At 41.4% G+C, this 18,544-nt stretch overlaps 2 protein-coding genes across 2 annotated transcripts; both read left to right on the top strand.

Moving 5' to 3' along the window:
• The first annotated feature begins 115 nt into the window (after nt 1-115).
• Nucleotides 116-532, top strand: LOC118785049 (protein FAM237A-like). The gene has a single exon (XM_036539575.1). The coding sequence runs from the start codon at nt 116-118 to the stop codon at nt 530-532; it is 417 nt and encodes a 138-aa protein (XP_036395468.1).
• A 10,298-nt stretch (nt 533-10,830) lies between these two features.
• Nucleotides 10,831-17,679, top strand: osgin2 (oxidative stress induced growth inhibitor family member 2). The gene is made up of 6 exons (XM_036539514.1): nt 10,831-10,870; nt 13,935-14,021; nt 14,457-14,593; nt 15,028-15,219; nt 16,000-16,091; nt 16,245-17,679. Exons 2-6 carry the CDS (start codon nt 13,955-13,957, stop codon nt 17,293-17,295), a joined length of 1,539 nt encoding a protein of 512 aa, XP_036395407.1. The 5' UTR covers nt 10,831-10,870; nt 13,935-13,954; the 3' UTR covers nt 17,296-17,679.
• The last annotated feature ends 865 nt before the right edge of the window (nt 17,680-18,544 follow it).

The raw sequence follows: 18,544 nt of genomic DNA, 5'->3' as shown, positions 1-18,544 counted from the left end.
ATATTCAAGCTTTGAAACTTTTAGGCTGTTAACGAAGACAGAAAATGTTGCATCTGACCATATTAAAGCATGTCACGCTTCTCTGACCTCCCAGGCCTCCCGCTCCCCCTTCGAAATGAAAACCCCGAGTGGTGGCTGGTTTCTCCGGCTGCTGTGCTTGCTGGCGCTCGCCGCTGCCCGTGGCTTGCCGAACGCTTTGAAAGACACCACTGCAGGAATGAGCAAACTGCCGGGCGGGCTGGGAGAGATAGACCCGCAGTGCTGGGATTCCGCCTCGCTAGCCCTCATCGAGATGAAGAGGCTGCGCGTAGCAGGCACGGTCAGCGGCCTCTGGGACTTCATGATCTACCTGAAGCTGTCACAGCTGCAAAAGCACAATGATCTCTTCCTCGACCTGGCTCAACTCTTCTGGGAAATGTATGTGGACTGCGTGCTGTCAAGGTCCCATGGACTCGGCAAGAGATACATTGTGTCCAAGCGGTACATCACAAAGTACTCTCAGAACTTCACAGAGAGCAAGTACTTCGTTTAATTTCGGTGGGATGCATGCCGACTGTGTATGTCCTTTGTAAGTGTCTGTCCGACATTAACTCACTGTAGTTATTAGTTTTTCTTGTGTATTTCAGAAATATGCAAAATAAAATACAGCGACTCGTGATCATGAAGGAAACTTAATTTTTGTTTTATTTCTTTTCAGAGTGAAAAAACGGGCAAGTGAAAATAAATGAGTGAAGAAGTTAAAAAAAAAACAAATCTCCAGAAAAAATAACCTGCTGTTATACTTGCCTAGTAGCATAAGTTGCAAGAGTTAATTTTATTGAACACTGTGAAACTCTCGCAGTGCATTTTTTCCAAAATGAAATTTCTGTATTTATTTGGAAATATAATGTATTTGCTGTAAAAAATGAAAAAAAAAAACTTGTTCGGTTTAACAAATATTCTCAGGACATCAGTTGTGTCAAAATTGTGAAATGTGGCTGTATTACTTTAAGCAGACTCGATACAATGGAAACTCGATATACTGTATTTGAGTGAACATTCTGCCATAAGTATCCATAATATCATAATATCATAAAGCCATAATATCCAGCTGTATAAATGGATAGCATTGTAAAGAACTGTAACCTATGTAAGTCGCTTTGGATAAAAGCGTCTGCCAAATGAATAAATGTAAATGTAAATGTAAATAAGTCACTAAGTACATGGAGCCGTTTCGTTGAATGATGTGCAAGTCATGGTAATGTAAAATGTGTATCTTCTTTAAGAGACATTTGTTTCTTAATGCATCGTTAAACAGTTTGTTTTCAGAAAGACAACATTACATTATTTTGTTAATAAAACTTTTTTCTATGCAAGACAATAAAACGTATGTTTAATGGTAATAGTTCAAATATATTTGCAGGTTTAGTTATATTGATTGCAATTGTTTTGTATCTCAGGCATTTTGAATCAAATTGACTAACAATACACAGTACTGGAATAGTCATTTGCATGCTTTTAGTTGTAAATAATTTTGACTTTATGAGTGATTTGAACATGCATACAGAATGCTATGAATGTTGAAAGACAGTTTAATATTGGGGATTATAATGCATTCTTGCCCTATTAGTTTGATAAATGTCAAAAAGCAGGTAAAAAGATACTCAACTGATTTGCTAAGATTCATACAGAACACTTGAGTGCAAAATGAGTGCAAATGTGATATCAATACAAATGTACATTTATTATATTATTGTTTTAGTGAGAAAAGAACATGATGATATGGCAAATCAAGTCATAAAAGACTGGCTAAACCTAATCATTACTTGGCTACATTACATTACTTGCCTTGCAGACACATTAGCTGGGGCAACTCTTTCAGCTCACATGTTTACATATAACGCAACCCTGCTCAAAGAGGCAACAGTAAAATCCTACCTGAAAACAGAAAATGGAAAATTCTTGTCATGAGCCCAGTTCACAAATGCTAGGTCACACTGCCAGTCCCTGCAGAGGTCAAATGTAAGAAATATCTCTTCAGAGATACACAGAACAGCAGTTTGATGGTCTTTATTGCCTGTAGGATCGAGGAACCCGCTGCATTTTGAAGTCATTTTCAGTACATCATTACTTCGCACAGTCATCATGCTAATTGCAACACAATGCAACGGATTATTAAACAGAACAGACTGCCTTTAATGCCCAAACACAGGGGAGCTCTGTGGGGGTTTGGCCTTGAGGTGGGGACCATACTGGCACGGGTCCCCTCAGTCAGGTGTGTAGACACGATCTCCACTGTCACCATAGTGTCACAGAGGGTCTGCGATGCAGACAGATTCCCTTGGTCTTGGACACATTCCACAGCATGCATGGCCACCACTGTGAAGTGTGCAATGCCTGTAATTAGAGGAGGGTTATAGTCTCTGCTCTGGTCTGAGCACAACACTCAGCCGCCTGAGAGACATTCTTAATTTAGCTTACATATATCTATACGTGTGTGCATGTGTGTGTACAGTGTATAGTGATCATTATTTCATGCCCCTGATTAAATACAACCAAAGAAAAACATGATGAAAAAAATGTACATGTTGGGTTTTGTTTCTCCATTTAAAGTATTATATTTTAATCTTAACAGCTATGCATAGGGCAACGTCATGTTGTACTTTTATGCAGGGAAAAATTGATGCAGTGGATAACCTGAGTATACCTTGCTCACGTTCGTCTGCACTCCAATAGCGTTTTATGCATTGAGACCCTAGGGTCACAGGTTGGCCACCCTGGCCACAGAGGCTCTCCATAATCACCTTCGGAAATCTATTCCTGGTATATTAATCATCTCACTACTCAAAAGACTATTGTGAATGGTTCTCATGTTGTCTGATTCCTGCTGTTGTTCAACAATAACAGATAATGAACATAATCATTCCTTGAGACACGTTGCCCGCAACAGTCCATATTTATCAAACACCGTTAAGAGCTGTTTACAGCATCCCGGTTTGGAAGGCCTTGACCATAATTGCTTAGAACAATATATTGATAAGCTATAATGTGCTGTAAATGAGTAATGAATATTGACCATGCCATAGTCAGTATTTATTAATCATAGCAACTTATTGTCCATATTTGCATGGTATGGAAAGGCTCACCTTAAAAATGATACGTAGAATGAGTCACTATCAAGCATAATATCCCTGTGACGTTGTCTGCTCATGAAAGAATCAAACTCGTGACGACGAGACACTTCTATATACACGGCTTCTCTTCTCTACCAATCCAAATCAGGAGAGGATGTGCGTAAATCCCCAGCTAGACCTACTCTTCCTTTGCATTGGATGTTTATGCCCCTTGCCCCTACACTCTCTTTGCACCTTCAGTTCTCAGTCCTGGGATGTATCTGAGGGTCTCCTGCCTGGCCTTGATGTCAACTTTCCCCCCCAGTTTGGATCTGGGGTCCCACTGTTATTGTGCTATAGCCAGAGCTGGCCACTTCAGCTGCAGAAGGTTGAGGGAGGGGCCTTGCAGCTTCTCCCTGTGCTTGTGTTAACCTGCCACTTCATTCATGGACTGGCCTCCGCATCAACCATAAATTCGAACTTCACACCTCCAGGCCGAGAGCACTCATTAGATTGGTCCCATTGTGCGCTATAGACGGGACGAAGCTCCGGGGTGTCCTGCAATCGAGGACCCAGCATTCCCCTCTGCTGTGTGCACTGCTGTCTTGCTGTCCAAATCATGTCAGCACTGGCATGGTCTCTGGCTGATATACACCACTGCCACGCCCCCGCTTCCATCGGACAAGCAATTTTTATGTCAGCTAGCTTCAGCCAAAGTGACACACAGCAAGGTATTTCAACTAATTAGGTCTTTTCCAGGGTGCGGTGAATGCCTGAATTGTGCATCTGTCTCTAAATGATGATGCATAGATGAGCAAGTAGTGTAACCGCTGAGGACACTCGGAGAGAGATACAGAGTGCAGCATACAGGCATGTCTGAAACCACATACAATAACCCTTACAAACATACAGGCATAATGAGATGAGTACATTAACACAGAGCAAAGTGGGGCCAAATAGATAGGAATATGCTACCTGGAGCATAAAGCACCATACTTAAAAAACACGATGCTCCTGTGCTCAGGTTTCCTTTGAAGTAAAGGACAACATGTCGGTTCCATTGTTCAGAAATCCACTATTCAGGGCACTCCACTACATCATCTCATTACAAAACCGCCCCCGTTCTGATCATGGTTGACACGTAACACCACAGGCAAGATGCCATTGTAATAGGGTCTTGTGCACATCAAAGCTTGGCATACTATTTATAAGTTTGCCAAGCATGAATTACAACCAAATATTAATCCATCAGTTATCTTGTCCCTATAAAACAAGGCTACTCAGCCCTGGTCCTGGAGGGCTGCTGTGCCTGAAGGCTTTCATTCTAACCAGGCACTTAACTACCTGATTCAGATAAGCGTTGCTTTTACCAGGCCAATTTAGCCTCCTCTGCTCCGCGTGAGTGGTGGGAAGAGCAGAGAAACGCATGACCCTGAGGGACCAGAGCTGAGCACCTCACAAAAGCAGACATTTTCTAAAAGCCTGGAATAGTGGGTGGGCCACACAAATCCATTTTGTGTGCTTAAAAAAATCTGCTAGTGATCTGCGAATGTTTTAAACATTTATTTCAAATATGTTTGACACTGGAAAGCCAGCAATGATTGTGAGGGAAACCAATTAAAATTTGGGCCATGAATCTGAGTGAATTAAGACCATGGTTTTTATGACCACATGTGCATTATAGCCTTAGTTCTGTACTGCCTATAAATGTGAGCTATCCACACATCCCTCCACATCTCCCTCACAAACCAGATTTTATATCTCAATACGACTCATCCTGGCAAAATAAAAGGCATATAAATAAAACAAAATATGGAACAATGGACCGTTTCATTACTTCAGGACAGAAAGAAATCTATGGGTGTAATGTGGAAGGACAGCACCTTTGGAAAGAAGCACAGGAAGATTAAAATCCTCCTGGTTCACTGAACGAAAGAAATGAGGTCATTTCTAACCAGTTTTGGGGTGAGGCAGCACTCTAAACACAGTCCACAGAGGACAGAACGAGCTTCATGTGGCTCCGTGTTCATTGCGGTGGAGTCGAGAGAAAATAAGCAATCACACCTGCACTGTTCTGTTAGCAGTGCAACTCCTGTGGTGAACATTGTGGGGATTTATTCCATTTGTTGAATGATACTTTTCTACTGCAGTTTCAGATTAACTATGGGGTCTTGCACTGAATGTCCCCTGAAATTGCATGAGAACCTCTGCTCAGGACTGTCCATCAGTTCAGTTAGATTTCATTTGTAGTTAAGCTTGATACACTTACCCCTCTATGTAGCCAAGACACTAAGAGAATCATCTGACTATCAGGCTCAATTCCATCCATATCCTTACTGCTCTCTTTAGTTTAGATTGACCTTGTTCTCAGTTAGAACTCTTGGGTTTATTTTGTGAGTCTTTCACCCAGAAGTGACACCCCAATGCCAGACATTCTGGGTGAGCGTTTTGGCACAGAGAGCTTCTGCACAATCTCTGGTAGTGGGGCAGCCAGGCTTCTCTGTGGCTCCCCTCTCAGCTCTCACAGAAACCACACACTAGTCAAAAGTGTGGGCAACCTATGGGCATAAGCAATGGGCTATTGTGTGTCCTTCAATTGCTTACTGTTGGGCAGTGTGCAGACACGTGACATACGTTCTGTAAAAACACTGATTTATCACCCATCTTTCACATATACAATGTAATCTGTCTGAATGTTATTGATTATAACAGTGACATAGTTCACAACTTTGAAAAAGTCCATTTGAACCATCTGAAATGGCTTCCTACATCCAACCTATCTAAATGCTTAATCATAAATAAATATAAAAATTGCATGTAGTCTGTCTCTGACTGAACTGCACAGGCTGAATTAACCAGTTTCTTGCTACAAACCAGTTGGTTGTGTTCTTCATCTACTTGGGCAAAACTCCTTTGTTTTAATTCATACTCTACACTTTTGCAGTGACACAGTGCTGTAACACATACAATGACGCAATGCTGTAAGTTAAAAAACAAACCTTCATATAGTAATATGAAGTGCATACATTATTATGAATGTCACCAAGAGGATTAGTTGCTTAGTACCTCCACTTTCCTTGTAACGTAGATAACGAGCCATGTAACATAGAAACGCTAGTTTTTAATTTGAAATAGGATGGAAGCATAAACGTTACTTAATGGAAATATATAAATGAAGAATTCTTTCTGCTCCTGATCAATGGAGCTTTATTTTTTCAAAAACCTTTTTTGGCCCACGAAGTAAAAATAAAGTAAAAACTTCCACAATTCAAAGCGCTTACAGAAATATAAATAAGACATATAGCGCCATCTTGTGTTTCATACCATCATTATTAGCGTAAACCATTTGTGTCCTGTTGTCCCATGTACAAAAAGAAAATCAAAATAACACGAAGTTTTCCGTCGTCCAGGAAAAAAGGAACACATAATATACTTGGTAATTAGTGTGTCTTCTTTTTAGCTCAGCAGTCTTGGAACTGATTTTTATTCAACTGTGAGCACTTTAAAAAATGATCATTTATTATGATCATTGTTTTGATTCTCCTTCTCAACATTATTAGCAGTATTAGTCGTAGTATAATAATAGTATTATAATGTATTCATAAAATAGATAATATCTACAACATTATTAGCACTAGTATTAGTATTAATAGTAACATTAGTAGTAAGAGGAGTAAGATACCGAAGTATTATTAGTATTAGGAGTAACACTAACATTAAGCACCAGCAGTGGTTGTAGAAGGGGGAGTGTTAAACAGTACTGGTACTTACAGCAGAAGCAGAGAACATGTTGTGATGAACAGAACATGAAACATGATGCAGACACTTATAAGCACTGGTGTACTATGACCTATTTAAAATCTATTTCTGTCCACCTCAGAACAGTGCTCCCTATTGGCCCTTCAACATCACTCTGAGAGGTAGCCTGAAGGGTCCAACTGGCTGTAGGTTAGCCTGCTTTTCCTTGGCGTTCCTTCTATTGGTTGCCGAACCGGGATCAGTCCTGAGAGAGGAACACATTTTAATATAACATGTGTACAAACATTGGCGAACTTTCAAAACCAGAAATGGTTAGTGAAATAAGTACAGCCATTCCTTGTCATTGGTTATGGTGTCTTAAGCACAATAGGACTTCTTCAAATAAATTATAGTGCTGCTTTTATCTATCGTAGCATCGGTTCTACTACTGCTACCACCACTACTAACACAAACTAGTTATGATACACACTACTGCATGTTACTAAAACCAGTAATAATAACACTTGCTACTTAATACCTGTCTTAAAATATCTATTGCAGGTCTGTATGTTTCGTTAAATTTAAAATGTTTACATATCATATTGAAAACAGCAACAATTACAGCGTAACGACATACTCCACACTCCTTTTCGCTTTGCATTTACAGTGTAAACACACAGTCTAAATCATTGTATGTATGACTGAATCAGCGGCATCCTCGAAGTGCACACCCGATACTATCAGTCAAGACGGAGTTTACCTGAGAAGTGTGCGTCGAGTTGAGACAATTCAATTACATTTTGAACCACTAGGTGGCAGTGTTTACCATGTGTACGCCACCCCATTTCGGTGGCAGTTCACAATGTGACGCTATGATGCGGTAGACTTCTTTTGGGCTAACTAATGATGAATTAATAATTCAAATTTCAGTTTGTTGCAAAATATTTATTTGCCAGATATTGAGTACTGAGTCCTCCATAACGGCTGACCATCCATTTGATGGATGAATTACAATGGGGGTTTGACATACGCATCATATACCCTGGGTACGAGGAACCAACTATTTTACATTTACATTTATTCATTTAGCAGACGCTTTTATCCAAAGCGACTTACATAGGTTACAGCTCCTTACAATGTCATCCATGTATACAGCTGGATATTTACTGAGGCAATTGTGGGTTAAGTACCTTGCCCAAGGGTAGAGCAGCAGTGTCCCAGCGGGGATTGAACCGGCAACCTTCGGTTACGAGTACTGCTCCTTAACCACTATACTACACCCAGTGAAACTTGTCACTGCTGTTGTTCAGTGGGTTGGTAAGTTTTCAAATGCCATGAAATTGAACAGGTTTTCAAAAATCTCCTCATTACCTATGCCAAATCACCGGAGATAACGTGTCATGAATTTCATCATGTGTCATGAAAACATGAAATTGACACAAAAAATATTTTAAAATATCTGAAATCCAAAACTTTACTTTTGTAAAATGCACACATGCCCAAACAGAGTGACATGCGGCCCGTCTAATGCTCAATATAGTGTATAATGTTACATGAGCTTCCTGTGGGCCATTTCATCATAAGCGATAGCATCACAACTATACAGAAAACATCATATGCCTTGCATCTCATCAGAGAAGCCATGTTGCAAGACAGAGAAATGAGCATGCCTGCTTTAGAGGGTTTAACATGTATGACTATTTCATCATCAGATAATATCCATGTCGTTCAGCACTTTTAAAACCCTACTCTTCATCAGCTATAAAGGGAAACTTAACTAACTGATCCAAAGCCCCAAATATAACCAGCTACATGGGTTTTTAAATATAAAGTATGTCTTAAAATGATGATCTTACTCTGCCTGTGCACAGATGCCTGCAGAAAAGCTGGCTAAATTGCATTGGGAGCTGCTTTTCTGCCAATTTTGTGGACACCTTTCAGAACAAAAAGTTTTATGAAAACCTGAATTAGTACATTTTGATACAGACATTATTGTGGCCAGTTTATCCCATGTAGGTGTATCTGTAGCCACATCCTGAGCTCCACACCTTGTGCTTTCACAGGTTCAAAAAATTCAAATTCTTTTACAATTTCAAGGAATGATACAAAACTTACTAAAACCTACTACTATGAATAATAATAATAATAATAATAATAATGATGATGATGATAATGATGATGATAATAATAATAATAATAATAATAATAATAATAATAATAATAATAATTATTATTATTATTATTAGTAGTAGTAGTAGTAGTAGTGGTGATGGTGGTGGCAGTAATGTCATTGAATACCTTTTATCCTTTTCAGTTGACACGAAATTACGCCCAGCTTTGCTAGGAAACATCCACAGTCTCGAAGAGTCGATTTTTGCATATGTATGTTCACATATACGCTCTAAACATATTTAATACAGGGAGGTGTAGTTTATAAACCTCCTAGTTATCGTTAATGCATTTTAAATGAATAGTTATATTTTACAAAACAGAACTTAAATTGCATAGTAGACACCGGTATTGTTGGAAAGTGATTGCATAGCTGTTACCACTCCAAAGTGAAAAACGTGATTCCTTTCAGGGTCTCACTTGCAAGTTCTTTTCCATCGCCGTTAAAATGCAGGATATTCAAGATGTATGAAACATATCGGACTATTATGTTATGCTTCAAATACAATTTAACTCTGAAATACTGTAAAACAGACAAACGTGTGTACAATGTGGTGTTTTTCCATAATAAACATTACGCCCCATATTAGTAAAACATGTGGGAGTTGAGATTCATTGAAATTGTAAAACTTCTTTTGGATTCAGTTCTGGCCATCGACACCATGAATCCTGAGTTTCTGAATCGATATTCCAGTCAACTTCCAAACTCTTGGAATCGAACACCACTGCAGAACAATACACACCATAGACTAATTGTAGCTCTTAAGGCGCCTATCACACGATAAACTAATTACAGCTCTCAGGGAGCCTTACCATTTACTAGCGCATATAATTAGCTATCTAGCCAGCTACCATGGTAAACTGTTGATGAAACGATGCTGACAGCCGAAAGTACCTGCGGCACCCACCAATCAACAGTTACGCGGTTGCCTACTGCAATACGTTTCAGCTGCCATGGTAACACCCGGTACTCGATGGGTACGGAGCGACGAAGGGGACATTTAGAAGGTCTTTCTAAGACGGCGCACTGATGCTAAAGTATAGCCGGTTGTCGTCACCTAGCATGGACATATACTTTCCCCGTGCCCCATACAGAATGTGACTTATTTCCCCTTCTGTCGAATAGACTACATGGTAAAATGAGCTCAAAGCCAAAATCACAAGGGAGCTCAAATGCATATTCTAAATAACCTGAAGTGATTAAGATTGGTTGCTCCAAAAAAGCAGCATACACAGGATGTCGCAGAGAGAATTTGGAAAGTCTTGTCAGCAAACTAACGGTTATTTCATGCAACCTGAAACAAAATTATGCCTCCGAACTGTCCTTTTAAGCTCCACAGTTTATTAACTCGCAGCTATGTTGCGTCAAGTGGATTGCTAAAACCAGCGCGATTTAAAACAGATCGATTAAGAGTCCTCCTATTAAACGGGGAAAACGTTCAATTGAGCTCTCGGCGGCACCTCGGCTACGCTTTGGCGATAATCAGGCTCTACGAATCTGTGCTCGTGCTCCATGCCTGCCGGTAAAACATGAAGTGCCTTTGATGCTAAACCCGCACCGCGTCCCGGTTATTTTCGCATTCTTTGCAACCGGGACTTTCGTTTTGATTTAGTCTGGTAAAGTGTTTGGGTTTACCGGATTAGACTCTAAAAATTCTAATTTTGGTTTTCTACCGGTTGGTAAGAATGTGTAAGTCGGTGCGCGCTACACTGCAGCAATAGCATCTTTGAAGAACAGTGGTCTGTGTCATCTCATGACTTCTCGTAGATCCTCCCACTAATGACTATGTCTATTTATACAGCTTAGAATTTGCAGAGACGGTTATAGTGAGACAGGAGGGATTGCGCTAGAAAAATACAACTCCACCGAGGTAAGTGAATCCAAATAATTTTCGCTGCCGTCTGTATTGTGAAGGATGACCGTGAACGTGACCTAAATTCTGTAAGGTTGACGACACAGATTCCATCTGTACCTATTACTGTTGTATTTTAGCTAATGTCCCCTTTCCACGACCATGTGAATCGATTAGTCTGCTATGTGGGATTATCGTTTATCAGTTGTGATCCATAATTAATTGATCGGAGCTGTCCTTTAGTCTACGATGTTAACGCTTCCTTTTATAATTAAATGGCAATATATTGTATAAATGTACAATAATCAATGTTAAGTATAGGCTAACCGAGACAGATGTAAGTTCCTGCACAGAAGAGGTATCAGCCGTGTTTAATTATACAACTTATACTGTTTATAAAATCATGCTCAAACAGTACTGATTTGGACGATAGAGTTATATGAACTTTACTGCAACCGTATTTGAAATGCTTTAGGTATATCGGTATTTCGTGTAAAAAATGGTCAGTAATATAGGCTTTACAATTTGTGACTCCTATGAGAACTATAGGGTCCAGCTACATGTTGATATTGGCATAATTTCCAGGGAGACTTAAAAAGTGTACTGTCGTGTTTTCCGTGCATTAAACATGTAATTGACAAATGAAACAAGTAAGGGAAAATCACATTGAGTTGTGCTTTCCATTTTTACTACAGCTTGGTTGTTGACCATTTGCCACATCAAATATTGCTAATCCCACTCTCTGAAACAAGTTTATATAAGATGAGATCTACGGAAGTGTCTTTGTTAAAAGTCACATACGTCTGCAAGCACACACACACACTTACATGCATGCGCATGCATACGCGCGGGTACACACACACACACACACACACACACACACACACACACACACACACACACACACACACACACACACACACACACACACCAACCAACCATCAATGCCATACCAGTTTCAGCCAGTTTCAGGTCTCTGTGAATGGATGCATATTAGCTGTGCAGAGTGATAGCAACGCTGAACATACTGCTGTACTCGTATATATATTTTGTACATGTATTTTTAAAAATCACATTTCATTCAAAGCAGAAGAGCAACTGCCCTACGGACAGCATGCCTGACTTAGCATTTAGACTGGTTTAGTAGACTGCATTCCATCTTTCCCGTCTGTTCACCCAACTGCCAGTTTGTTCTGCACAGCTGCATAAAATACACATTACCAGTCCACCAGCAACAGATATCTCTCAGCATATGGAATGGAGTACATGTGTTCACTTGTTAATAGATATTTTATGTACTGTGTGTAGCATATTCACTTCCCGTTACTTTCAATCTGTCTCCACAGGCTTTTTCATAACTGCTTCATAGCTTTAACAATTTCATTGCTAACTCTTGGTAACTCTACATGACAGTGGATGATATGCAAGTTTACAAACTCCACTTGTAGATATGTCATGCACATACACATCATGCATGCATTACATAATTGTCCTATATAGGTTTGGTCCAGATGGTAGTGAAAGCTACTCAGATTTGATAGGATGAGAGTTTACAAGAGGGGATACAGATATCTCTTTGAAAATTACAAAATATTAATGGGGCCACAGATTGCCACTGGAAGTGCTCTGTTTGGGCAATGGGTGACACAACCAAAGTAGGCCTGGATAAACTGGCCCAGAGTAACAAAGGTGACACTGTCCTATTTTGCAAAACGCGATGGGGAAACAAGATAAAAGGATGTAAAAACATCTCTCTGTGAGTAACCCCCGTGAATGTGGTTAAGAGAGTGTTAAACTGTGAAGGGATGTTGAAATGCCAGCTTTAGCCTGCCAGTGAGGGTACCTAAATCTAGCTCATCATCAACAACAGTCTGATACCCCCTGTCCAAAGGGTTTCGCAATGTGTGGAATCCCTCTCTTTTAATGAAAAGAGTAAACAGAGGACCAAAGAAAAACAGGGGGTGACGCATTGGGGGTGTGAGTGGACCGCCAGCGTGCCAGTCGTTAAAACGTAAAAAGAGAAAAGACATAAACATGGGCTCGGAAGGATTATTCAGCAAATCGACACGTGACCAGAGGGATTTGTTTCTGTCACTGCACAACGGCACATTCGAATAACAGTTCTGAGCCTCGATAAATCTGATTATAATTAGCTTTTGTTAAAGAGCGACGACTGAGTTAATGAACTTCAACATAGCAAGATAAATGGTCAGCCATGTGGATTGGGGGGCAGCGCCGTGTTTTTGTGGTCATGGCTGTGAGCAGCACAACGGGAGGATGAATACTTTTAATTCCAGCTCCGCTCGGGAAAGGCGGCTGCCAGGAAATGGGACTAAAAGCTCATCAGCGACGATGGGTATATATAAAAATAACAAAAAACCCCATAACAAAACAATAGTGGCCTGGCCCATTGCATTAATGGAATCTGTCACAAAACCACCATGTTTACAATGTCCACAGCTTGATATGGAGAAGCTTCTGTCAAGGGGCCAGACTGCCTGTTCCTTCCACCAACTTAAGGAACTGGATGTCAAAGATATACTTAACCACACCAAGTGGGGTGTGTTTTGTGAAGGGTGGGTAGTTTTTTTTTTCATAAGAGGTGGGTATCAGGCAGATTTTAGGAATGGGTTGATAGAGATTTCCTTGCTGGCAGGCTAAGGCTGACATTTATTCATTACTTAAATTTAACACTTTCTTAACCTTATTGACTCTGGTGAGTCATACTGTTGTTTGCATCCCCTTTGCCTGTTGTGTTTCCAAAAGTAGGCCATCACCCTGAAGGTGTCCAGGACAATTTTACTAAGCAAAGTTGGGTTTCTCACAGAATGCTTCCACTGGTCCAGTATCAAATTTGCATTTACAGTGCTTTGCTATTTAAAAGTTCACAGCACACCTTCCTTTTGAACTCATATGGCATCCAAGCTAAAAAGCTTTAAGAACTGCCTAGGCTGAATTGGATCCTATTTGGACATTTCTGTGCTAAAACTGAACCAATGGCCAGTCGCCTGTAAAAACAGGTCAGTTCGGTCTCGGGCCGTCTCGATGTCGTGTAGTGGTTACCTTGCTTCCTTGGTTTCAGGGCCAGCTGTGGCTGCTGCCATGCCTCTACTGGAAGAAAACTCGCTGTCCAGGGACCACCCGCTAACTGTGCCGGTGGTCATTATCGGTGAGTGCCTCAACACACAGGCATTTTGACCGACACTGTCTCCACTGCCTTTCCAACCTGTCTTTGGCTGCGGTTTAACCACCATCAGCTACTGTCTTATTCTCAAATGGGTACTATTACCAGGATTTATTTTGTCTTAGTCAATAGTGACATTTTTGTTGATGCTTAAATTGCAGACCTTGACACTGTTACATGTTTTAATAAGCATTCTCAGGGTATCACAATGATATCAGTATTGTTAGCTAAGTGAGCTAAAAGATTATGATTATGTTATTTAAGTTTTTGTTTCCAGCTCATCTTTTAAATATATTGAGAAATATACTTTTATGAATACTCATAATGTAGTTATGTTATTTGTTACCAGGGTTACCAGGGTTACCAGGGTCCTCCTTGTGCATTATAATTAAAATAAATAGTGGTTGATTTCTTTTTTAGGAAATGGTCCATCTGGAATATGCTTGTCATACTTACTAAGTGGATATAGACCTTATTTGGACACTGGAGTTGTACATCCAAACCCAATTCTCTTCAGAAAACTACAAGAAACGAAGCACCTTGCCATTACTGAACAGGTAATATTGGTTTAAATTCAAATACATATACATACAGAGTAAACATTGTACTGATATAGGTGTTAACTCATAGTCACTTGAGGTATTTGGCATCTAACTTTTTTCATCGAAAAATGATCAGTAGTATACCATAAAGCAGTTATTTAACAATAATATCTAAACTAGTTTTGAAAATAAGTGTAAATAATTGAAAATGCACTCTGGGAATGTGTTCAGTTGCACATACAAACCACACACACACAGTATACTGCGCTCTTGAGACCGAGTTATTAATGCCTTGAAACATACTGTCAAACTGAACACTTTTTCTGGGTGTTATTTTCTTATAGTAACACCCTTGGTGCCTTTTGATCGGTAATACTCCCATCAGAATGAGGTGAATTGAAAGAAAAAGACCAGCCATGGACAACACTGAGTAGCTGTTCCCTCTCCAGGATTTAAAGTATCTGAGCGAGGGGCTGGAGGGGAGATCGTCCAACCCGGTGGCACTCCTGTTTGACACGCTGCTGCACCCCAACGCCGACTTCGGCTACGAGTTCCCGCCCGTGCTGGAGTGGAGGCTGGAGAGCCAGCACCACGTGCCTCACCTTGTGCTGGGTAGAGCGGCCCCCGGCGGGGCCTGGCACGTGAGTCCCTCACCCGCCTGGTGTGCCACAAACAAGGGGTGTGCTGCAGACAAGGGATTGGTTGTCACCAAACTGACCGCAGTTATGTTAGTATTGTGATTTGAAAGCCATCCCCATTACTAGGGCCAGATATCCACAGCTGTTTCCACCAATTCACACTACTTGTCATACACGTCAGCACCAGATCTTTGCCACACTTGCATTTACCATGGTGCTATGACCTGGGTTGTGACAAATTAGTCTGTATACTAGTAGTATACTCAGACTGATTAGCTTTCAGTGTTTATGCCAGGGCTTAATACTGGTTCTGTTCAACACTGGCAGGGTAAACTGCATTTGATGCATAACCTATGACTCTATGAATGTATCCTTAAAACACATCAAGATTTGTCTTTACACTTGCATCAATCTCATGTGGCATGGACCTTTCACCTATCTCCTATCGCCAGAGGTGGGTTAGGAAGTGGTTGTTAAACCCTGGTGTGCAAGCATCTCAGATTCTTTGCCCTTTAAAAACATCTCTGTTAGCATTGCAAAACAACATAAGAACCACAAATGTAGACTGTCAGAGACAATGTCACGCACACTTAGTTGTCGAGTCTCAGCTCAGCAGTTGGGCTGTAGATGCAACCAAGCTATCCCATTCCTGCATGTCTCACATCTTAAACTGTCAACAGCTGAATGGCCTCACAAGATCCCTGGTTTGACCAGTGTTAACCTTAATCTACTCTTATCCAAAGCTGTAGATCAGTGTGTGAGATTCATCTCACTTATTCTCAGGCAATGGAGGGATCCATGCTCACCATCAGTCTGGGCATTTGGATGGAGCTCCCAGGGGTGAACTACAGAGACCTGACTGCGGGGAATCGAAGGTAATGCACAAGACAGAAAATCTATATCCTGATATCCAGAGAGGAAAACATCTGCATATCCCTGTAATATCAGGAAATAGTTAATTAGAGGTTTATTAGGTGAAGAAAAGCAACTAATTCTGATAGTGTTGACGCATCTTGTGTTGTCTCCAGAGGTGTGGCAAACGACAGAGCCACGCCAGAAGAGATCTCCTCCTACTACAAAAACTACGTGAAGCTGATGGGCCTCCAGAAGAACTTTGTGGACAACACGTACGTGACCTCCGTACAGAAGCTCCACCGCGGCCATGAGGACACCATCGAGAACGAGGGCAGGGGGGACGTGGTCGACGGCAAGAAGGAGTTTGAGGGGAAGGACAGCTCCCCCGTTGTGCTCCCCCAGGGGGTGTGGGAGGTGAGGGGCTACCAGCGGGTCCAGGGGGACACGCACGTGCCTTTCTGCCTTTTTGCCGAGAATGTGGTCCTCGCCACCGGTGCCTCCGACGCCCCGGCACGGCTGTCGGTGGAAGGGGAGGACTTCCCCTTCGTCTTCCACAGCATTGCCAACCTGGGGGTAGCTATCAGCAAGGGGACCCTGGACCAGAACTCAGACCCAGTTCTGATCGTGGGGGCGGGCCTGAGCGCGGCGGACGCCGCCCTGTGCGCCTACAACAACAACGTCTCCATATTGCACGTCTTCAGGAAGCGCGTGGACGACCCCGGCCTGATCTTCAAGCAGTTGCCGAAGACGCTCTACCCGGAGTATCACAAGGTCTACCACATGATGTGCTCCCAGTCTCACGCGGCCGCAGGGGCTCCCAGCCAGTTCCGGGACTACACCAGCTTCCCTGAGCACTGCGTCGTCTCCTTCCAGCCTGACATGAAGTGTGTCCTGCAGAACGGCAGCAACCTGAAGGTCTTCAAAATCTCCATGGCCCTGGTCCTCATCGGCACCCACCCCAACCTGTTTTTCCTCAAGGACCACGGCCAGTACCTGGGCCTCGACCCCAGCAAGCCCATTTCCTGCAAACAGAACCCTATCGAAATCCATCCGTACACGTTCGAGTGCACAAAGGAGGCCAACCTCTTCGCCATGGGCCCCCTGGTCGGCGACAACTTTGTGCGCTTCCTGAAGGGCGGCGCTCTGGGCATCGCCAGCTGCCTGATGAAGAGACTGAAGAAGAAGGCCACGCTGATTGCAGACGGGGGAGGCGGGCTGGTCTGAGAGCTGGAAAGCGCTCGTTAAGATGACAGCACACGGGGGGCATGACAGTTTACGCTTTCCGAAAGCATTTATGTATGCAGTGGATATATCTTCTTTAACTTCTAAAGCTTTCTTACAGCTTAATGAGAGCTAATAACGGGGATGAGTACAAACTCAAATACGTTCCACAGTACATGTGGAAACACAAAATGCCATTCTGACATGGTTTTAGTCTAAAACTGATTTTCGATTATGAATCAGTGATGCAGCGTATCATTAAGGACAACATGCCAGCGGTTTCATTCGGTGTGTATATATACAAAGCTCATGGCTTCTGGGTTGTATTTTTGTTCAGCTGGGGCCCTAGTCACTGCGTAGTCCACTAATTTATTTTCTTAATTATATTCAGCGAGATCTATGAAGGGAAATTGCATTTCTTTCAATTACCTTCACAACGTGCTTCAGCGGTAGATTCCCAATGTCCAGATTCAGCAGTTCGGGCATAGCACACTTATTGCTCATTTCTTTTGATGAATCTGATGTCTTAAAATTAGGATTTCAAATGTGCCTCAACATCTAATTTATATTTAAAGGAAAAAGGATCTAAAAACAGAGATGTAGAGTAGAATAGTATAATAGTAGAATGTAGAATACATGTAGAGTATGAATTCTGTACACAGCACATAATATATGCAACAATGTGAACATTTACATTAACATCACTCTATCTGGAGTAAGAAAACACAATAGTGCCAATGTATATAAGGACCCAATAGATAATTCTACTTACTTTCTAAATACTAAGGATCGATTTTGCCATTGGTTTAATTACATTTTTATCAGTTCAGCTTGCTTTCTTCTGTAACAGGATTGTTGGAGCACATCCTATGCAAATCCATTTTCACTGAACTGAATGTATATGTATGGGTCAGAAAAACTCATGTGAACTTCATCTTTTAAAAGATGTTCTCTTACTACATGTTTTAGTACGAGCGATCATCCATATCTCTATTGTGCCAAACAACTGTCATTGGTAGCTGTGAAGACTGAAGATAAGTTGAAATTATTTTAGGCAAACCTTTGACTCTGCTGTTAATAATGTCATGTGCCCCATATGCAACTTCTTCTGCATGTTGCTGTGGCATTTTCAGTGACTTGAATTAGTGGCACTTACAAAGAAGAGAAAATCGAGGGGGAGGCAGAAATATTGAAAGCTACTGCATACAATAAGTATGTAATCTGTGACAGAAAACAGTGGCGGGAGGAAGCA

Source organism: Megalops cyprinoides, chromosome 10, assembly GCF_013368585.1.
Source record: "Megalops cyprinoides isolate fMegCyp1 chromosome 10, fMegCyp1.pri, whole genome shotgun sequence".
Taxonomy (NCBI): domain Eukaryota; kingdom Metazoa; phylum Chordata; class Actinopteri; order Elopiformes; family Megalopidae; genus Megalops; species Megalops cyprinoides.
This window is presented reverse-complemented; position numbering and strand designations above follow the sequence as displayed.